Genomic DNA, 14946 nt, shown 5'->3' on the forward strand with positions numbered 1-14946 from the left:
TTGATGTGTGTTAAGCCATCTATCGTTCAGATTTTACACTTTTTTTAAATGTCGCCTTAGGGCTCTAGCAGAATATGAGTCAACAAGTAGTGCAAAAAGAATTGAAATCTAGATAACCGAAGCGAGGCGCACAAATGCTCGTCAGTTTTGTAATCTGAACTGAACTAACGAGCTATCCAGGATCCAGCTGTGGAATCACATTTTATCAGGTGATGGCGTCGAAGTCTGGTAACGACGAGGACGAAAAAGATTTTTTAGTATGTGGAATCTGCATGGATTATTATGATGACGGCGTTCGCACACCGAAGATACTAGAATGCTTTCATTCCTGCTGCATAACATGTTTAAAGGTAATCTTTCAAGCCAAAAATGTGAAAATTCTGCTGTATTTAATTTCTTAATGTCATTAGTTGCAAGCGGTAACATCAATCATAACATGTCCATACTGTCGTCAAGAGACTAAAATTAAAAATAGAGTGGAAAACATGGTAACCAACTTTTACATCATGCCAAGTGTTCAAAAACTCATGGTCAAGAGGTATTTTCTTTTAGTATTCCTTTATTATTTATGTGAAACTGTGATTATTTTCATGTTCAGGAAGAGCATTGAACAAATGATAGCAAAGACAAAGGACAACTGGGCTGAAGCAATTGCTACACGGCGTGATGCCCAATCAAAACTGAAATTGGTCCAGGATTCTTTGAAAATGATTGAAAACATGATTATCCAGAAGTCAGAAGACAACAATGAAAAGATTGTTATACTGCAATCACTTTTGGAAGACCCATTTTGTAAGCAAGACATAGAAGAACTCTTGGCTTCACAAGCAAAGTGTGAATCTGATCACATGCTTTCCAAACAAGAACTTTCATCAGCCAGCTTAACTTTGGACCCTTTACTGGGAATAGAGGATTTTGTTTGCTGCTTATCATTGAAAAATAACAACAATGGAACCAAGTTCAACATTAAAGCTTTGGAGAACAAGACACTATCTTTCAGTAACAAATCTCCTCAAGGGCCTGTTATGGGTTTGTTCCAATCAATTCTGAGCTTCCTGTTGGTCCAAATGAGAGAAGAAAACCTCTGGAAAGAAGATGGCACCCAAGATGGAAGTGAACAAGCACAAGCTTGTGCAACGAATCTAATGAACGGAAATAGTATTTCTATTCAGGAAAAGTTACTTCCCGCATTTATTAATTACTACGACAATGATACGTCATCTGAAGAAATTTCCACTACCGGGTCAGAAAACTCTTCGGGAGATGGACATCAAATGTGCTATATGCAATTTAGAATCAATAACACTATCCAGCCGAAAGTCGTCTTTCGCCTCAATTTTGACGAGGCTCCCATGATGAGCAGGCGTTTCATGAATTACTGTACCGGTTTCAGTGGTCTATCTTACAAGGAATGCTCCATATTTATGGTAAATTGATTGAATTTAAATAAGCTGCTTTTGTTTCTGTCATTCGTTTTTTTTTTTTATTTTCCTTTAGAATAAAAGTGGAGAATCCTTTACTGCTGGAAAATATGAAGACTTGGAAACGCTACAAGATCAGGACGGATTTGCTGGTTTATTGCCTATGGGGTGGCAGGATGGAAGAACACAGCGTTTCATTGCCGACCAATCAACTCTGGACGAGTCTGTAGGTGCCCTACGTATGCGGCATCGCGGAAGGACGATTGGAGGCGTCTTCGTTTGTTCAGAGTTCTCCATCATATGCCGTGATCATCCCAACAACAGCCAGATGACCACCGTTTTCGGTTACGTGCATAGCGGTATTGAAATATGTCAGCAAATCAGTCGGCTAAACCTCGAAGAAAACCCCGTCACCATACACTCGTGCGGAGAATGGTTTCCGTAGACCAGACATGAAATCGTAGTCCTACCGACAAATTCTCAACTTTTTAAATTCCAATATGTACTACTAGACGACGAAAACATACACCGATGATGTTTTGAAAATACTCTCCATAATAAATACGGAGAGGACAATTATGATTTGGTGGATGTATCGTCGATGGAGAGAAGTGAGAAATAATAACTTCGGTAGTAGAATTACATTAGTTAATTAGCATAGAGAAAATTGGCTGTATATGATATCAATAATAATACACAATCATGGCCATCATTCCAAGACTAGCATTCCTTCTTTCCCGTTGATTTTTAAGTCGATACCGTGTTTGAGATGGTAGTCATATTTGGCTTGGGCGAACAGTACATCCGTCAGAAGAAAAATCTACAATAACAGTTGAATGCGAAATGAATGAATTTAAATGGCGTGAAACGTTTTACTTTAACATTATACCTGAGCTGTAGCAAATGCCAGCGTAGTGGCAAAGAAGAAATTAGCATTGGCAGAACCAGTGTAGATCCACAGGTACCAAAGGATGGGACTAAGGACCGAAGTTACCAAGAAAATACAACCGACGATGAAAGAGTGCCTAAAATCTGCAGGAATGTTTTGCTGTTAAAACAGGATTTCAATTAGTAAAGCGGTATTAACTTACAAGGGACTAGGTGATTCCAAAGGGGTAAGAGGGCTAAGTAGAATCCGACGTCACCTATCGAAGGGTAGGATTTGAAAATGGCCATGATCGCGCACAGAGTGAAACTCAACAAAGGAACGTTATCATCGAATCGTATAGCAAGTGGAATGACGTAGATGAAAGGGTTGAGTTGGAATACGTAAGTAAAGAAAAGATAAAAATGGTCAAACATCTCGGTGAAAAAGTACCAGAAGAGACCAATATTGGGTGTCAAATCAGGCACCTTCAAGCTGTAAAAAAGATAAGAATGACAAGAGAATATTTATAAAATCTTAAATAACATGAAACAAACAACTTACATGCAACCATAAGTAGATTCGATGAACCGCCAGCTTCCCGTAGAATGGTAAGAGAACCCCAGCAATAATGCTGTAAAGAATGCAAAACTGGAGATGGTCAGAAAGACTGACTTGAACAATTGTTTCTCCTTGGCTGTTGCGATGGCTATGGGTACCACGAGCATAACTGGATAAAAACTCTGATGGGAGGCAAAGGCAAGACAGCAAGTTGAGAGCACTCTGGACTTCTTGGCCATTGCCAGTAGTGTCAAGGATAGAATCAAATTTGCAAAGACTGTGGTTGTCATTGCTACACAGCTACACACTATGTACGGGTTCAACAGGTAAGCAGCTGTGACATACTGGGGAACTTTAGCAACTTCTTCTTTCTTCAGCGTAATCTTTTTGGCATCTTTATGGTAAGTTTTCTTTTTGTTCTGCTGATCTTTAACCTGAATTAAATGATGAATTAATCATAGGAGTAGAAAGGAAAACAAAACGGTATACTCACAATATCTTGGAAAAATATCCTGGTTGCTTCAGTCAACACAAATGCAGTAAGGACATCACACAAAATGAATACTGCTTGCAGGACATTGAAATTCAGTTTTAATAAATAAGTATAGAAAACGAGCCCCGTTGGAGTTTCATGGAACACATCTCCTTCGTAAGGAGATTGAGACCTCTGATGGAGATAAGCACCTTCAATCACTAGAAAATAAATAAAATTATTTGAAAGGAAAGGGGGGGGCAGTCGGCGTTTCTGTAGCTCTTCTCTTACCTCGCTTCCACGAATTCAGTGGGGTAGATATTTCCACTCTATCCGACAGCGAGTCGTGAAATCCCGAATTGAACAACCATGCACGTATTATTACACCTAAAGCATTACTTTTCCATGAACTGGGCATTTCCAATGACCGCCGAGTGCGTCACTTTAGAACGATGGTGTTGCTGGATGTTGACAGAATCACAAGCAGACGACGTTACATCTTGAAAATTTGTGTTATGCCAATAGATTTGCAGCTGCTCTATGCGGTATTTGGTCGATTTTCGTGTTTTATTGAATTTGAACGCGAATAATCTGATTTTATTTATCTTTTTATGCCAAATTGCCAATGTTATCTGATTATCCGAATAGTAAATACCTAATAATAGTAATTGAATATACAATTCCCGAGAGATTTTTTAAAATTTAAATGTGAATGACCTAAAATAAAAATAAGGTCATTCACATTCAGCGCTCATCCGAAATCGAAGTTTCAATTTTAATTTGATCAGTCAATGTACTCAATGTCATCGAACTTGCTAGCTAAAATTACTGTCATATACTTTTGCAGGGATGGTCTGAAATTTATCTCAGCTCGTGTGACGTTGACCCTTTAACTTTCAAGTGAACTTGCACAAAGGATGAAAAGTTGAAAGGTCCACCACTCAAACAGGTAAAGTAAATAGGCGTTTTTACACACACAGAGGCCATGGTATAAAACGCGAAACATTTGTTCACATTTCAACATTCATCCAACTACATTCTTCCTCTTCAGTCAACTTGCAAAAGTATTTAAAAAAAAAGGAAAATGTTGCAAAACTCCATGCTTGTAAGTATACTAAACACTAAACACAATTGAACCTTAAGAATGCCAATCAAATTGAATTTTTGTATTTTGTTTTATTACATTTTTTAAATGTTTGAATTTTTTTCCCAGCAATTCGCCTTCGTATTGGTCTTGTTGTGCGTCCTATCCTCTCACTCGGCGATGGCGTGTGATTGCAATTATCACAGCGGTGGTTGCTCGATTAGCAAACCTGCTTCTTCAGGAAATGCCTGCAAATGCTCCTACAAAGGATTTTACACTTGTAGTGGAAGCCAAACAGGCTGCCGGGATCCCGCCTCGCCTTACTGCAAAAATCCCGATACCTCCATTCAATCCTGTTTCCTTGGTGGCGGCGATTGCGGCGGCTACTAATAATTGGCGCTCTCATCAACCGAGTCAATTGTCATTTTGTGTGCCAATTATTTATGAGAAATGGCAATTTGCAACGCATTGCAATAGTTTCCAATCAATTTATGTCATGGGAAAAATACACACGCTTTAAAATCAACTTTGATTCTTTTATTTAGTATAAAAATAACTGTATGAACATTATTACAGAAATTGTATAGGCTGAAATTACTTCACTTGGTTTTAATTCAACGGATCAATTAGCCATTAAATACCAGTTCAGCTTCTTCCCAGAGCAAACAAGACTCGACATCTCGGTTTCACAAGGCCAGCGCGTTCTTATGTATGTAAATATTACTTGAAACAAAACAACATCTGGCCTAGTTCAGATCGCTGTCGGCCGGCAAATACCAAAAGTACAACATCAGTTGGCTGTCTTCGTGTAATAATAACGAGGAGAAAATCCAGACGTTGCGACAAAGAACAAAGAATGTGGATACATACATAATGTATAATGCGATGAGGAACTGGGACGCATTTTGAGTGATTTCTTTCGATTGTGGAATGAGTCGTTGAACTTTCCGAGAGACAAAAAAATGTATCCGACATGCAATAGCGAAAATCAGGTTTATAGACGGGAAATAGTTGTTCGAGCTTCATGTAGAATAATAAATACTAAGTACACTGTACATCAAGGAGGATATCATTTATAAAAACTGGGAGGACAAGACTCGATGGCAATCAGATTGACAGTGAATTTTGTGCCATCCGGACCCAGTCTAAATACAGTGAAGTGCTGCAGTGCCCAAGAAAAAATGAACTGGGAAATTAATATTTTTTTCATTTGTTTCCTGCTGACGACATTCTCTGGTACCGCAGATGGGCGCAACAATCGAGTCACAGTAAGTTCACCATTGGATTATGGTTAAATATTTTTGGACGATTTTGTAATGTCATTTGAGTTGGACAGATAATCAGGATGGTGACAACTACGACAATAAACACGAGTACAAGGACGACAGGTACCGTCTGCTTTAAGATTACCTCGAACCCAGGTGATCCTCCGGTCACGTCGTGCCGCAAACGTCGACAGTTCTGGATCGAAGATCCCATTTTCTTCTCAGCGCCGGAAGAGCAGCAACTGCTGGCTCAATTTCACATCCAGCCGACCGAAATTCTCCAGTAATAATAGTTCCAACTCTTATCATCTCAATTCTGAATTTTATTCACTTGTAACCCTTGCATAACTTTTAATTGACAGGGTTAAACCGACTGCGGTGCCAGGTTTCAAGAGCAGCTTCCAACATCCGGAATTGGACGATAATTACGATTCCGGCTCACTAATCAATTTGGCACCGTCCCAATCCCTAGAGTCTTCCTTTTACCTGTCTGAAAGTGATTTGGATTACGACCACAGGGTCTACTATCCTCCACCGCCGCTATTTCTCCGCCGAGTCTGGAATTACGTCTCCGACGACATGTACCGATGGTTCGGCAATCTCGGCACCAGCAGCACTACGAGAAGGACCAGGAGCACCGTCACCTTCACCAGGATCAAGACACTGACGGAAAACGAGGTGACCACCAAGACCAACACGATCGCCATTTCCGGATGCACTATCAGTCCGCTGCCCTTTGATATCTGTATCTAGAATGAATTTCTCTTTATTAACAGTCACCTCATTATTAACGATCTAAAAATTAATTGGCCTGAATTAAATTAAACTAAAATATATATTCACTATCGAATTGTTTCCTGTCAAATGTCTAATAATACAGCTAATCGCTATACGCATTATTTTCAACGGAAGGAGATAACAAACAAATTATGCGCAATTCATTTGACTGCTATTTGGGCCAGTTATCTGGCAAACCAGATCTTCTGTATGAGATGACAAGTGAAAAGTAGTTCTTGCTCTACATTGCACAATTCAGAGAGAATAGTTTTCCCGCCCTTTTTTTAAAAAAGAATTTTCATATCTCGAAAATATGATTCTTCGGTTTCTGTTGACATCCGGGTCCTCCACACCCTCGTTAACACGACTCAATGCATGTGTTAGACCCGTTTGAACGTTGAGGAGGGAGGCCACGGGCTATCGACGGGAATGAATGAATTAATTCTTCTGATGTTGGAAAGTTTACCGACGCGCGCTCAAAGTTCGGGTGGCAAACCCGTGGAATTTCATGTCATGAAAGAGATTGCGTAAAGTCAGTTAACTATGACGTTTCTTTAAGATATTTAAAGGTAACCTCAGACAAAGTTAAATCTAACGATAATAGAACTCGATTTCGAAACGGTCTCACAACCTTGTTTGGAATGAGAAAAGAAAAAGAAAAATCGTGCGCTTTAGTCTAATTAGTCCAGCATACCGAGAACGTCCGTAACATGCGGTAAGAGTGATATTCATCAATTCTGCCATTTGGCAACTGCTCGTTGCAGCTATTTTCTGAGGGCAGTAACTCGTAGTTACATACACAATCCTAGCAGATCCTGTAATGCAACTAACGTCAACCAGGTGAGAAACAAAACAAAAAACACAGCAATCTTACAAGTTTGAACATGCCATCTCACGCGTCTTCCTATATCCTGTACATCAGGAAACTTGAACGAGAGTTCGTGACCGGAGAAGAACCAGAATCATCAGGGGTGATTTGCGACTTACTCATATCGACTTTGTGCCCAGTCATCAAAAAGTAGAAGGGTATAAAAACAGCCCCATCAGACAGCTGGCAACCGCTGAAGGAAGAGGACCTATTAATTACAAACATTGTGCATACTCAAACAATAATTCCGAATATTCTAAAATGGCGAAAATCATCTTGACATCATTTGTGTTGCTAGCTATCTGTGTAACTTTGAACGGACAATGGATAACGGTAGGCTCAGACTTAAATTCATTTGAAATGTTGTGCAACTTTTTAGTGAATGATGCGGAAATTTGATAATTAGATTGTAAAGCCAACGACTACCACCACTGTGACGTCCACGACAACGGTAGAGACCACCTGCCTTGTTGAGGAAGGCGCAGGACTCCCGCCATGCCGGAAACGTCGACAGTTCTGGGTGGAGGAACCAATCATCTTGATGGCACCACCTGAACCCTTGTTCATCCAACCCACCAACCCTTTCCGGTAAACGAAATTTTCAAATCGAACTATTTTCCCGCTTTTTTTCGTTAAACCAAATTTTCGAATTTCCAACAGTGTGGAGCCTACTGCGGTGACGATGGATTTCCTGGAAAATGATCAGTTCCATTCCGGATTGAGTAGAGACGTTTACCTCCACCCATCCATCGTGACACCTGCGAATAATTACCAGCACATGAACTTTCTCAATTTGGACAACGTGTACCGGAACGATCTCATTCAAAGGCAGAGCACAAGGACGACTAAACGATTCTGGTTCACAAGGACGATAATCGTCACGGAAAACGTTGTGACTACCAACACCAACATGGCCACCCTTTACGGCTGTGCTCCCAGTCCGCTGCCCTTCGTTTTGTGTGTCTGATTCCTCAAATAGTTTGATGTATTTAATACTTTCGTAGCCGATTGGTATTCACCATCTAAACCGCCCATGATATCACCAAAATTTGCAAAATCTTTTCCAAAATTTTATAATAAAAAAAAATATATATTAATATTTGAGCTATTTGAATTATTTTATCACAAAGAAAAAATTATCATATCGAATTTACTTCTCAATAAAATATTCAACAAAAGACATGCTGCGCATTTCATTTTTTTCACAATCTTTTTGGCGGCGACTTTCATGATGATCAACGTCTTTTAACAGCAAACAAAATGAATAATAAATTTGACTACTGGTCTTCTTGGTTTGTGAAGCGACATCGAATTAATAAACAAGCAAACAAAAACAACTGGGTTAGTTATTTAAGAAAGAAATTAGTCCGAGTTCAACAATCTGACGACCTTATAGGGACAGCAGTCAAATGCGCATGTACCTTTTGAATTTTTCCGGTGAAGCCAAATGTATTGAAAGCTCCGATATAAATAGATTTGGACAGTTTTATGTCTGCGGGTCATTTGCCATCTATTTCTATACACTCGGGCTGTGTATTATTTTCGGTCGTGCAGTTGCGTGAATGAAAAAGCTGAAAATCACCAGCCGATCGCCCTTCATCACCTACATGATAACAATCCATTCCATTTTCCTATAGCTCTAGCCAACTATAATCTAGCTAGATTAGACTTTGTTTGGTTTTTGGCTTCTGCGCAAATTATAGACAGAAATGAAATCCAACCAAAATCGTGCATTGTTTTCACGCTAGTTGTTTGATTGATTTGCTTAACTTCTTGAACAAAAAAATGTCAAGCAACCAGAATACGATAGTAATAGGCCTATACGGAACTGAAAAATTGACAATCAAAAGAGCTATACTTATTTGTCATCTACTTCAACTGTCGTGACATCTTGAAAGCGGGAACGACATGGAAACGGCGAAGAAGAAGAAGATGGTCCGCTTCGTATCAACTTTATGGTTCTTGCTGGCCTCATAAACGCTCTAAATTAAGTTTAACCGGCCTAAATTAAATGAAATAAAAAATATCTATTTCAAATTGAATAGCTTCTGTCTTCTTGTTTCATGTCAAATGTCTAATAATACAACAATACGCGTTATTTGCAACGCAAGGAGATAACACACAATTGAGGCGCAATTAACTTGAATGCTATTTGGGCCAGTTATCTGGCAAACCAAATCTCCTTCCAAACTTGACTGTAGCGTTATTATTGCATGAGATGACAAGTGAAAAGTAGTTCATGCTCTACATTGCGCAATTCAGAGAGAATAGTTTTCCCGCCCTTTTTTTTTTAAATATTCAAATCTCAATTTGCTGTGTCTGTTACCGCCCAGCAACATCCGGGCTCCGCCCTCCTTAACACGAATCCAATCCATGTATGTATTATACCCGTTTGGACGTCGAGGTGGGCAAGCCAGGGGCTATATCGACGGGAATGAAAAATGTTTGGAAACTTAACCGACACACTTAAAAGAGTGTGGGTCGGATACTGGCACGGAATTTTCATCTTCGAAACGGATTATTGCGTAAGTCAGTTCACTGAGGTCGCAACTGCGTATGGTAAACCGAAAGAAAAGCAACCGAAATTCGGTTAAAAAACCAGTTGGCCATAGAATGCAAAGTCATCATGCCGAGAGAAACAGGTTTTTGATTTTGTTTTTTGAAAAGATTGAAATTATTACTGAAGCCGAAGTGAACCAACAACATTCTGTAGACTGTTGCCGATGACTTGGGTTAGTTTATAATTTCCAATCTCATTGGGTTTGTCTAATGAGTTAACGGTAGTCAAAATCTGAATAAACCTCGCCAACGACGAGATTTATTAACCGGTAACTTTGACTCTGGGACACTCCGGGATTTTTCCTCCCTTTTTAAAAATTTTCCAACTGGATGAGTTTAACGGAATGCCAATTCAGGATTCATTTCTTTGCAAGGCGGACTCAAATTGAAATGCCAAAAGATGTTTCGCTTAAATATTGGTAAGACAAATCAGTTAACTGTAATGTTTCTTTCTTCTTCGATATTATTAAATAATTAGTAAACCCTACAAGACAACTTTCAAAATCTAGCGACAACAGAACAACTCAATTTCAAAAAGGCCTCCGAAAAAACTCGTTTGGAATGAATAAAAATAAACTGGTCCACTTTAGTCTAATCAGTCGACATTGCGAAAACAATTTCTTTCTTGAAACATTCGCCTGCGATGGTGCGTAACCATTATTGTGAAATAACTTCTCAACACTTATTCTGCCTATCGACATCAACTGTTGATTACAAACCTGACAAATCCTGTAATCAAACTAGCATCAACCAGGTGCCAAAAAAAAAAAAGAAATCTGATCTTTTGTGATTATTTCAACTCGTTTCATCTCTAGATGAGCGCATCTCTGATTTTGAACATTAAGTCTCATGCGTCTCCCGATCTATCATTATTTAAGGTGTGTCCTTTTCAATCAAAACAAACAAAAAACAAACTCGATCGTGAATTCGTGACCGGAGCAGAAGACACTCTCATCTGTTTTCAACCGAACATTATAGCGCCTCGATTCGGGATAGGCGGAGGACCAATAATAATTCTACTTCAATTAGAATGAAGCGACAGCCCGTGATGGGAATACGTCACTAGCTACTTACGTTTAATAAAAGAAACCAACTTGAAGAAAAGTTCCGCTTAGACAAAAAAATGATTTCAATTAAGTTACCACCTTAATTTCATTTCTAGTTCAATATATAAGGCTGGATGAATGCCCAGTCCACTTGCTTTTTAGAATTTTACAGTTACATTAGTTGATATAGCGGCATTTTCTAATGTAAACATTGGAATCCAGACATGCGCAGTGGGAGTCAACAATTCTCATCCAGAGCGAATTATAATGTTTTGCTCCGGTTGAGCCAGCCCATACATGGGCATACGTATAACAAGAAACCGATGGAATCTATATCCCATTTTCCAAATGTTATATCTACGTGCTGCTGGTGCAACAATGAATTTATTCAAGGGATAATGAGAGATGGGAGGAGGAGGAAAACAAAAAACCAACAAAATTCAAACCTGTTTCTTAGTTATATACGATTCAAATTGAGAACCAATTTCATCAGACAAAAACTCGTCCACACGCCATTCAATCAATTTGAATTGAAAACAAGTTTATACAGTGCGCATCGCAATTTGAATATGAAATACACGACTTGCTCACGTATATGTACACGACTTCTGTGCCCGGTGGTGCCCGGTGGTGCCCGGTCATACAAAGTGGACAGGTATAAAAAGCCCAGCCCCCATCAGACTGTTGGCTAACGTCAAGTGAGGAGGACCCAATTACAAACATTGTGTGCACGGATATTTTTAAAACTACAAAATGACTGCCATCATCTTGAAATCTTTGGTGTTGCTGGCGATTTGTGTCACTTTGAACGGGCAACGGATAACGGTAGATTCAGAATTAAATTCATCTGAAATGTTGTGCAATTTTGGTGATTGATGCGAATATTTAATCATTAGATTATGAGGCCGACGACTACGACGACCACCTTGACAGTTACGACAACGGCAAAGACCAATTGCCTTAAGCCGACCGGCGTAGTCACGCCATGCCGGAAACGTCGACAGTTCTGGGTAGAGGAACCAATCATCTTGATGGCACCACCTGAACCCTTGTTCATCCAACCCACCAACCCTTTCCGGTAAACCAAAATTTTCAAATCAAAATATTTTCCCGCTTTTTTTTTAATTTGAATTTTTCAACAGGGTGGAGCCGACTGCCGTGCCGATGGATTGGCTGAAGGGCGATCAGTTCTATTCCGGATTGAATGGAGGCGTTTACCTCCATCCATCCATCCTGACACCTGCGAATAATTACCAGCACATGAACTATCTCAATTTGGACAATGTGTACCGGAACGATCTCATTCAAAGGCAGAGCACGCGGACGACTAAACGAACCATCATGTACACGAGGACGAGAACCGTCACGGAAAACGAAACGACCACCAAGACCAACGAAATCGCCATTTCCGGCTGCACTCCCAGTCCGCTGCCCTTCGATATCTGTGTCTAATTGTTTGATGTTTTGATTATTATTTTCGCAACCAATTGGAATGATATCACCATAGTTTTGCAAAATTTCAAATTTCTTTCCAAAATTTTATCCTAAAACAAAATTATTATTATTTGAGCTAATAAAAAATTATTTTACGACGAAAAACAAATTATTATTATATCGAATTTGACTTCTCTCTCTCCGCTAGCTTTCTTATTGCGGTAATAAAAAATTATTCAACAACAGCAGAAATGCGCATTCTACACAATCTTTTTGGGCACTTTCACGATGAAACGGTGCTGATTCTTTTGACAAACAAAAATCATGTTAAAATATGATACTACTGGGTACTGGTCTTTCTGGTTGGTCAACTGTCGACAGCCTTCCCATCGAATTACAGTCCAGGCACTTATTTTATTTTGTTTTAAATTCAGCCCGAGTTCAACAATCTTCGGACGACCTTATAGGGACAGCAGTCAAATGCGCATATACCTTTTGAATTTTTCCGATACATCCAAATATAAATTGAAAGCTCCGATAGATAAAGGACAGGTTTTTGTCGGGTCATCTGCCATCTATTTCTATACACTCGTGCGTATTATTTTCGGTCGTAAAGTTGCGTGATTGAATAAAGCTAACGATTCCCCCACATGATAGCAATACATTCCATTTTCCCTAGTAGCAGCTAGCGAACTACAGCCTAGCTAGATTTATTGTTTGTTTGCTGATTTTCGGCTTGTGCGCCATTTAAAAACTGAAATCTAATTTTTCACGCCAGGTATTTGATTGATGCGCTAACTTTACTCAAAAAATGTCAAGCGACCAGAATAGGACACAGGTGGAGGTGGAGCTGGAACTGAACAATTGACAATAAAAAAGAGCTATACTGATTTGTTATCTACTTCAACTGTTGCGACATCTTGAAAGGAAGTGTTAATGAAAACTGATATAAAGCACCGCAAACAATCAACTCGGCTGACACATTTCGTGCGGCTCTTTCACGCTCCGCATCTCCCCCAGAATAATTCCACACCGGAAACGACATCATGGGAACGGCGGAGAAGAAGAAGATGGTCCGCTTGGTTTCGACTCTGCTGTTGTTGCTGGCCATTTCGACCGTCAGCCATTGCCACCGCCGCAGATACGTAAGTCTCTCTCCAATTGCATTTGAACGAAACCCACTAAACTTAAAATTAAAACGTTTGGCTTATAACACAGACGACCATTACAATGACTTTAGTGTCCACATTGACGACGACTACGACCAAAGCGACCAACACCGTCTGCGCCTCCGTGTCCAGCGACGATCCGTCCGTGCCGGTGACGGCCTGTCGCCGGCGTCGGCAGCACTGGATCGACGTTCCGCTTTACATAGCGCTGGATGAGGATGTCGACGACCAACTCTCTCAATTTTTCATCCATCCGACCGCCCCTTTGCAGTACATTCTCACCACAATTTAAATTACTTCCGCATTTTGATTTTAATTAATTAAACCGACAGGGTGGAAACTACCGCAGAGCCGTGGGGGTGGTTCAAGACCGACGACGATTCGGATTCCTTCCAAATTGATAATCCGCCAGTTAATCTGAAGCCTTTCCAATCCGTCGAGCCTTCTTGGTTCTATTCGGATGAGGACGAATTCGAGCCGCAGATTATCAGCAAATTTGCCGGCCGTTTGGGGTACCGGAGACGGCGCCGGAGGACCGTCATCGTCACCTCGACCAAAATGACGACATCCATCAAGACGGAGACGAGTTACACGTCCACCAAAACGTTCACCATCTCAGGTTGCACGCCCAGTTCGTTACCCTACAACTACTGCTTGTGAAAAGTCCAATTCAAATCAACTTTTAAATATTTATTATTCGTCTTAATAAATTGAATATAACCACAGAGGAAGAAAGGCCTATCTATACTATAATGGGAGACGATGCTATTCAATTGCAGGCGTGTTAAATACTAAATGTCTCCCGTTTCCCGTTGACGATTATGAGATAAGACAATTTGAATAAGCGGCAAAAGGAAATAACTTGAACTGAATCGGCTCTAATCTCGTCAATCGGATACGGTACACATCTTTTGTTGACGCCAGTTTGATATGTATTTGTTTGTGTACTTTGACACAATGACACTGACGTATACGTATATACTGTAACGGTTTAGTTTTAAGGTTTAGTTTTGCAGGTTGGCTGTCACTGTAGTCTTGTCTTTAGAAATCATTTTAAATAACTTTGCATCGCAAGTCAAAGAAGCGACGAAATGCCAAACCAAAAAAAGGAAACCAGTTTGTAGAATGGAACACCTAATTGAATTATAATGATTGGAGCTCATTGATGCAATTTGTTCGCATCAATTGTCGACGACGAATCAGGTTTCAAGCGAACAAATCTCAGCTATTCTATTTAGCAGCTACATAAACACAAAGGAGAGGACCGCAGACGAGACAAATTGATTCACAACGTGCAAGCGATCAGGTCGGCACAGAATTTGTTGCGTTGCTACTTCAAACTCATTCAAACTCAGCAATGGCCAACGATTGACGGTAATGATAACTATTTCGCCTTTTTCACGGTTGCAGTTAACGTGGTTTCGG

The 14946-nt window shown here is 39.9% G+C and overlaps 6 protein-coding genes across 6 annotated transcripts; 5 read left to right on the plus strand and 1 right to left on the minus strand.

Annotated features, from left to right (window-relative positions):
* Positions 1–73: 73 nt before the first annotated feature.
* LOC124326178 lies at positions 74–2133 on the plus strand. Its single transcript, XM_046784866.1, has 4 exons — positions 74–350; positions 411–538; positions 599–1427; positions 1498–2133. Exons 1-4 carry the CDS (start codon positions 213–215, stop codon positions 1864–1866), a joined length of 1464 nt encoding a protein of 487 aa, XP_046640822.1. The 5' UTR covers positions 74–212; the 3' UTR covers positions 1867–2133.
* On the minus strand, positions 2080–3784 carry LOC124326224 (phosphatidylinositol glycan anchor biosynthesis class U protein-like). The gene is made up of 6 exons (XM_046784937.1): positions 3611–3784; positions 3341–3540; positions 2851–3281; positions 2513–2781; positions 2311–2453; positions 2080–2241 (listed from the first exon to the last, which is right to left on the minus strand). The coding sequence occupies exons 1-6, from the start codon at positions 3735–3737 to the stop codon at positions 2131–2133; spliced, it is 1281 nt and encodes a 426-aa protein (XP_046640893.1). The 5' UTR covers positions 3738–3784; the 3' UTR covers positions 2080–2130.
* A 1252-nt stretch (positions 3785–5036) lies between these two features.
* Positions 5037–6558, plus strand: LOC124326456. Its single transcript, XM_046785300.1, has 3 exons — positions 5037–5671; positions 5740–5951; positions 6031–6558. The coding sequence occupies exons 1-3, from the start codon at positions 5504–5506 to the stop codon at positions 6419–6421; spliced, it is 771 nt and encodes a 256-aa protein (XP_046641256.1). The 5' UTR covers positions 5037–5503; the 3' UTR covers positions 6422–6558.
* Positions 6559–7392: 834 nt separating this feature from the next.
* LOC124326558 lies at positions 7393–8331 on the plus strand. Its single transcript, XM_046785461.1, has 3 exons — positions 7393–7646; positions 7720–7901; positions 7974–8331. Exons 1-3 carry the CDS (start codon positions 7575–7577, stop codon positions 8278–8280), a joined length of 561 nt encoding a protein of 186 aa, XP_046641417.1. The 5' UTR covers positions 7393–7574; the 3' UTR covers positions 8281–8331.
* A 3254-nt stretch (positions 8332–11585) lies between these two features.
* Positions 11586–12506, plus strand: LOC124326556. Its single transcript, XM_046785459.1, has 3 exons — positions 11586–11743; positions 11815–11996; positions 12061–12506. Exons 1-3 carry the CDS (start codon positions 11672–11674, stop codon positions 12368–12370), a joined length of 564 nt encoding a protein of 187 aa, XP_046641415.1. The 5' UTR covers positions 11586–11671; the 3' UTR covers positions 12371–12506.
* Positions 12507–13151: 645 nt separating this feature from the next.
* LOC124326522 lies at positions 13152–14263 on the plus strand. The gene is made up of 3 exons (XM_046785417.1): positions 13152–13497; positions 13571–13791; positions 13854–14263. Exons 1-3 carry the CDS (start codon positions 13399–13401, stop codon positions 14179–14181), a joined length of 648 nt encoding a protein of 215 aa, XP_046641373.1. The 5' UTR covers positions 13152–13398; the 3' UTR covers positions 14182–14263.
* The last annotated feature ends 683 nt before the right edge of the window (positions 14264–14946 follow it).

The sequence above is a fragment of the Daphnia pulicaria genome, chromosome 2 (assembly GCF_021234035.1).
Source record: "Daphnia pulicaria isolate SC F1-1A chromosome 2, SC_F0-13Bv2, whole genome shotgun sequence".
In the NCBI taxonomy this organism is placed as follows: domain Eukaryota; kingdom Metazoa; phylum Arthropoda; class Branchiopoda; order Diplostraca; family Daphniidae; genus Daphnia; species Daphnia pulicaria.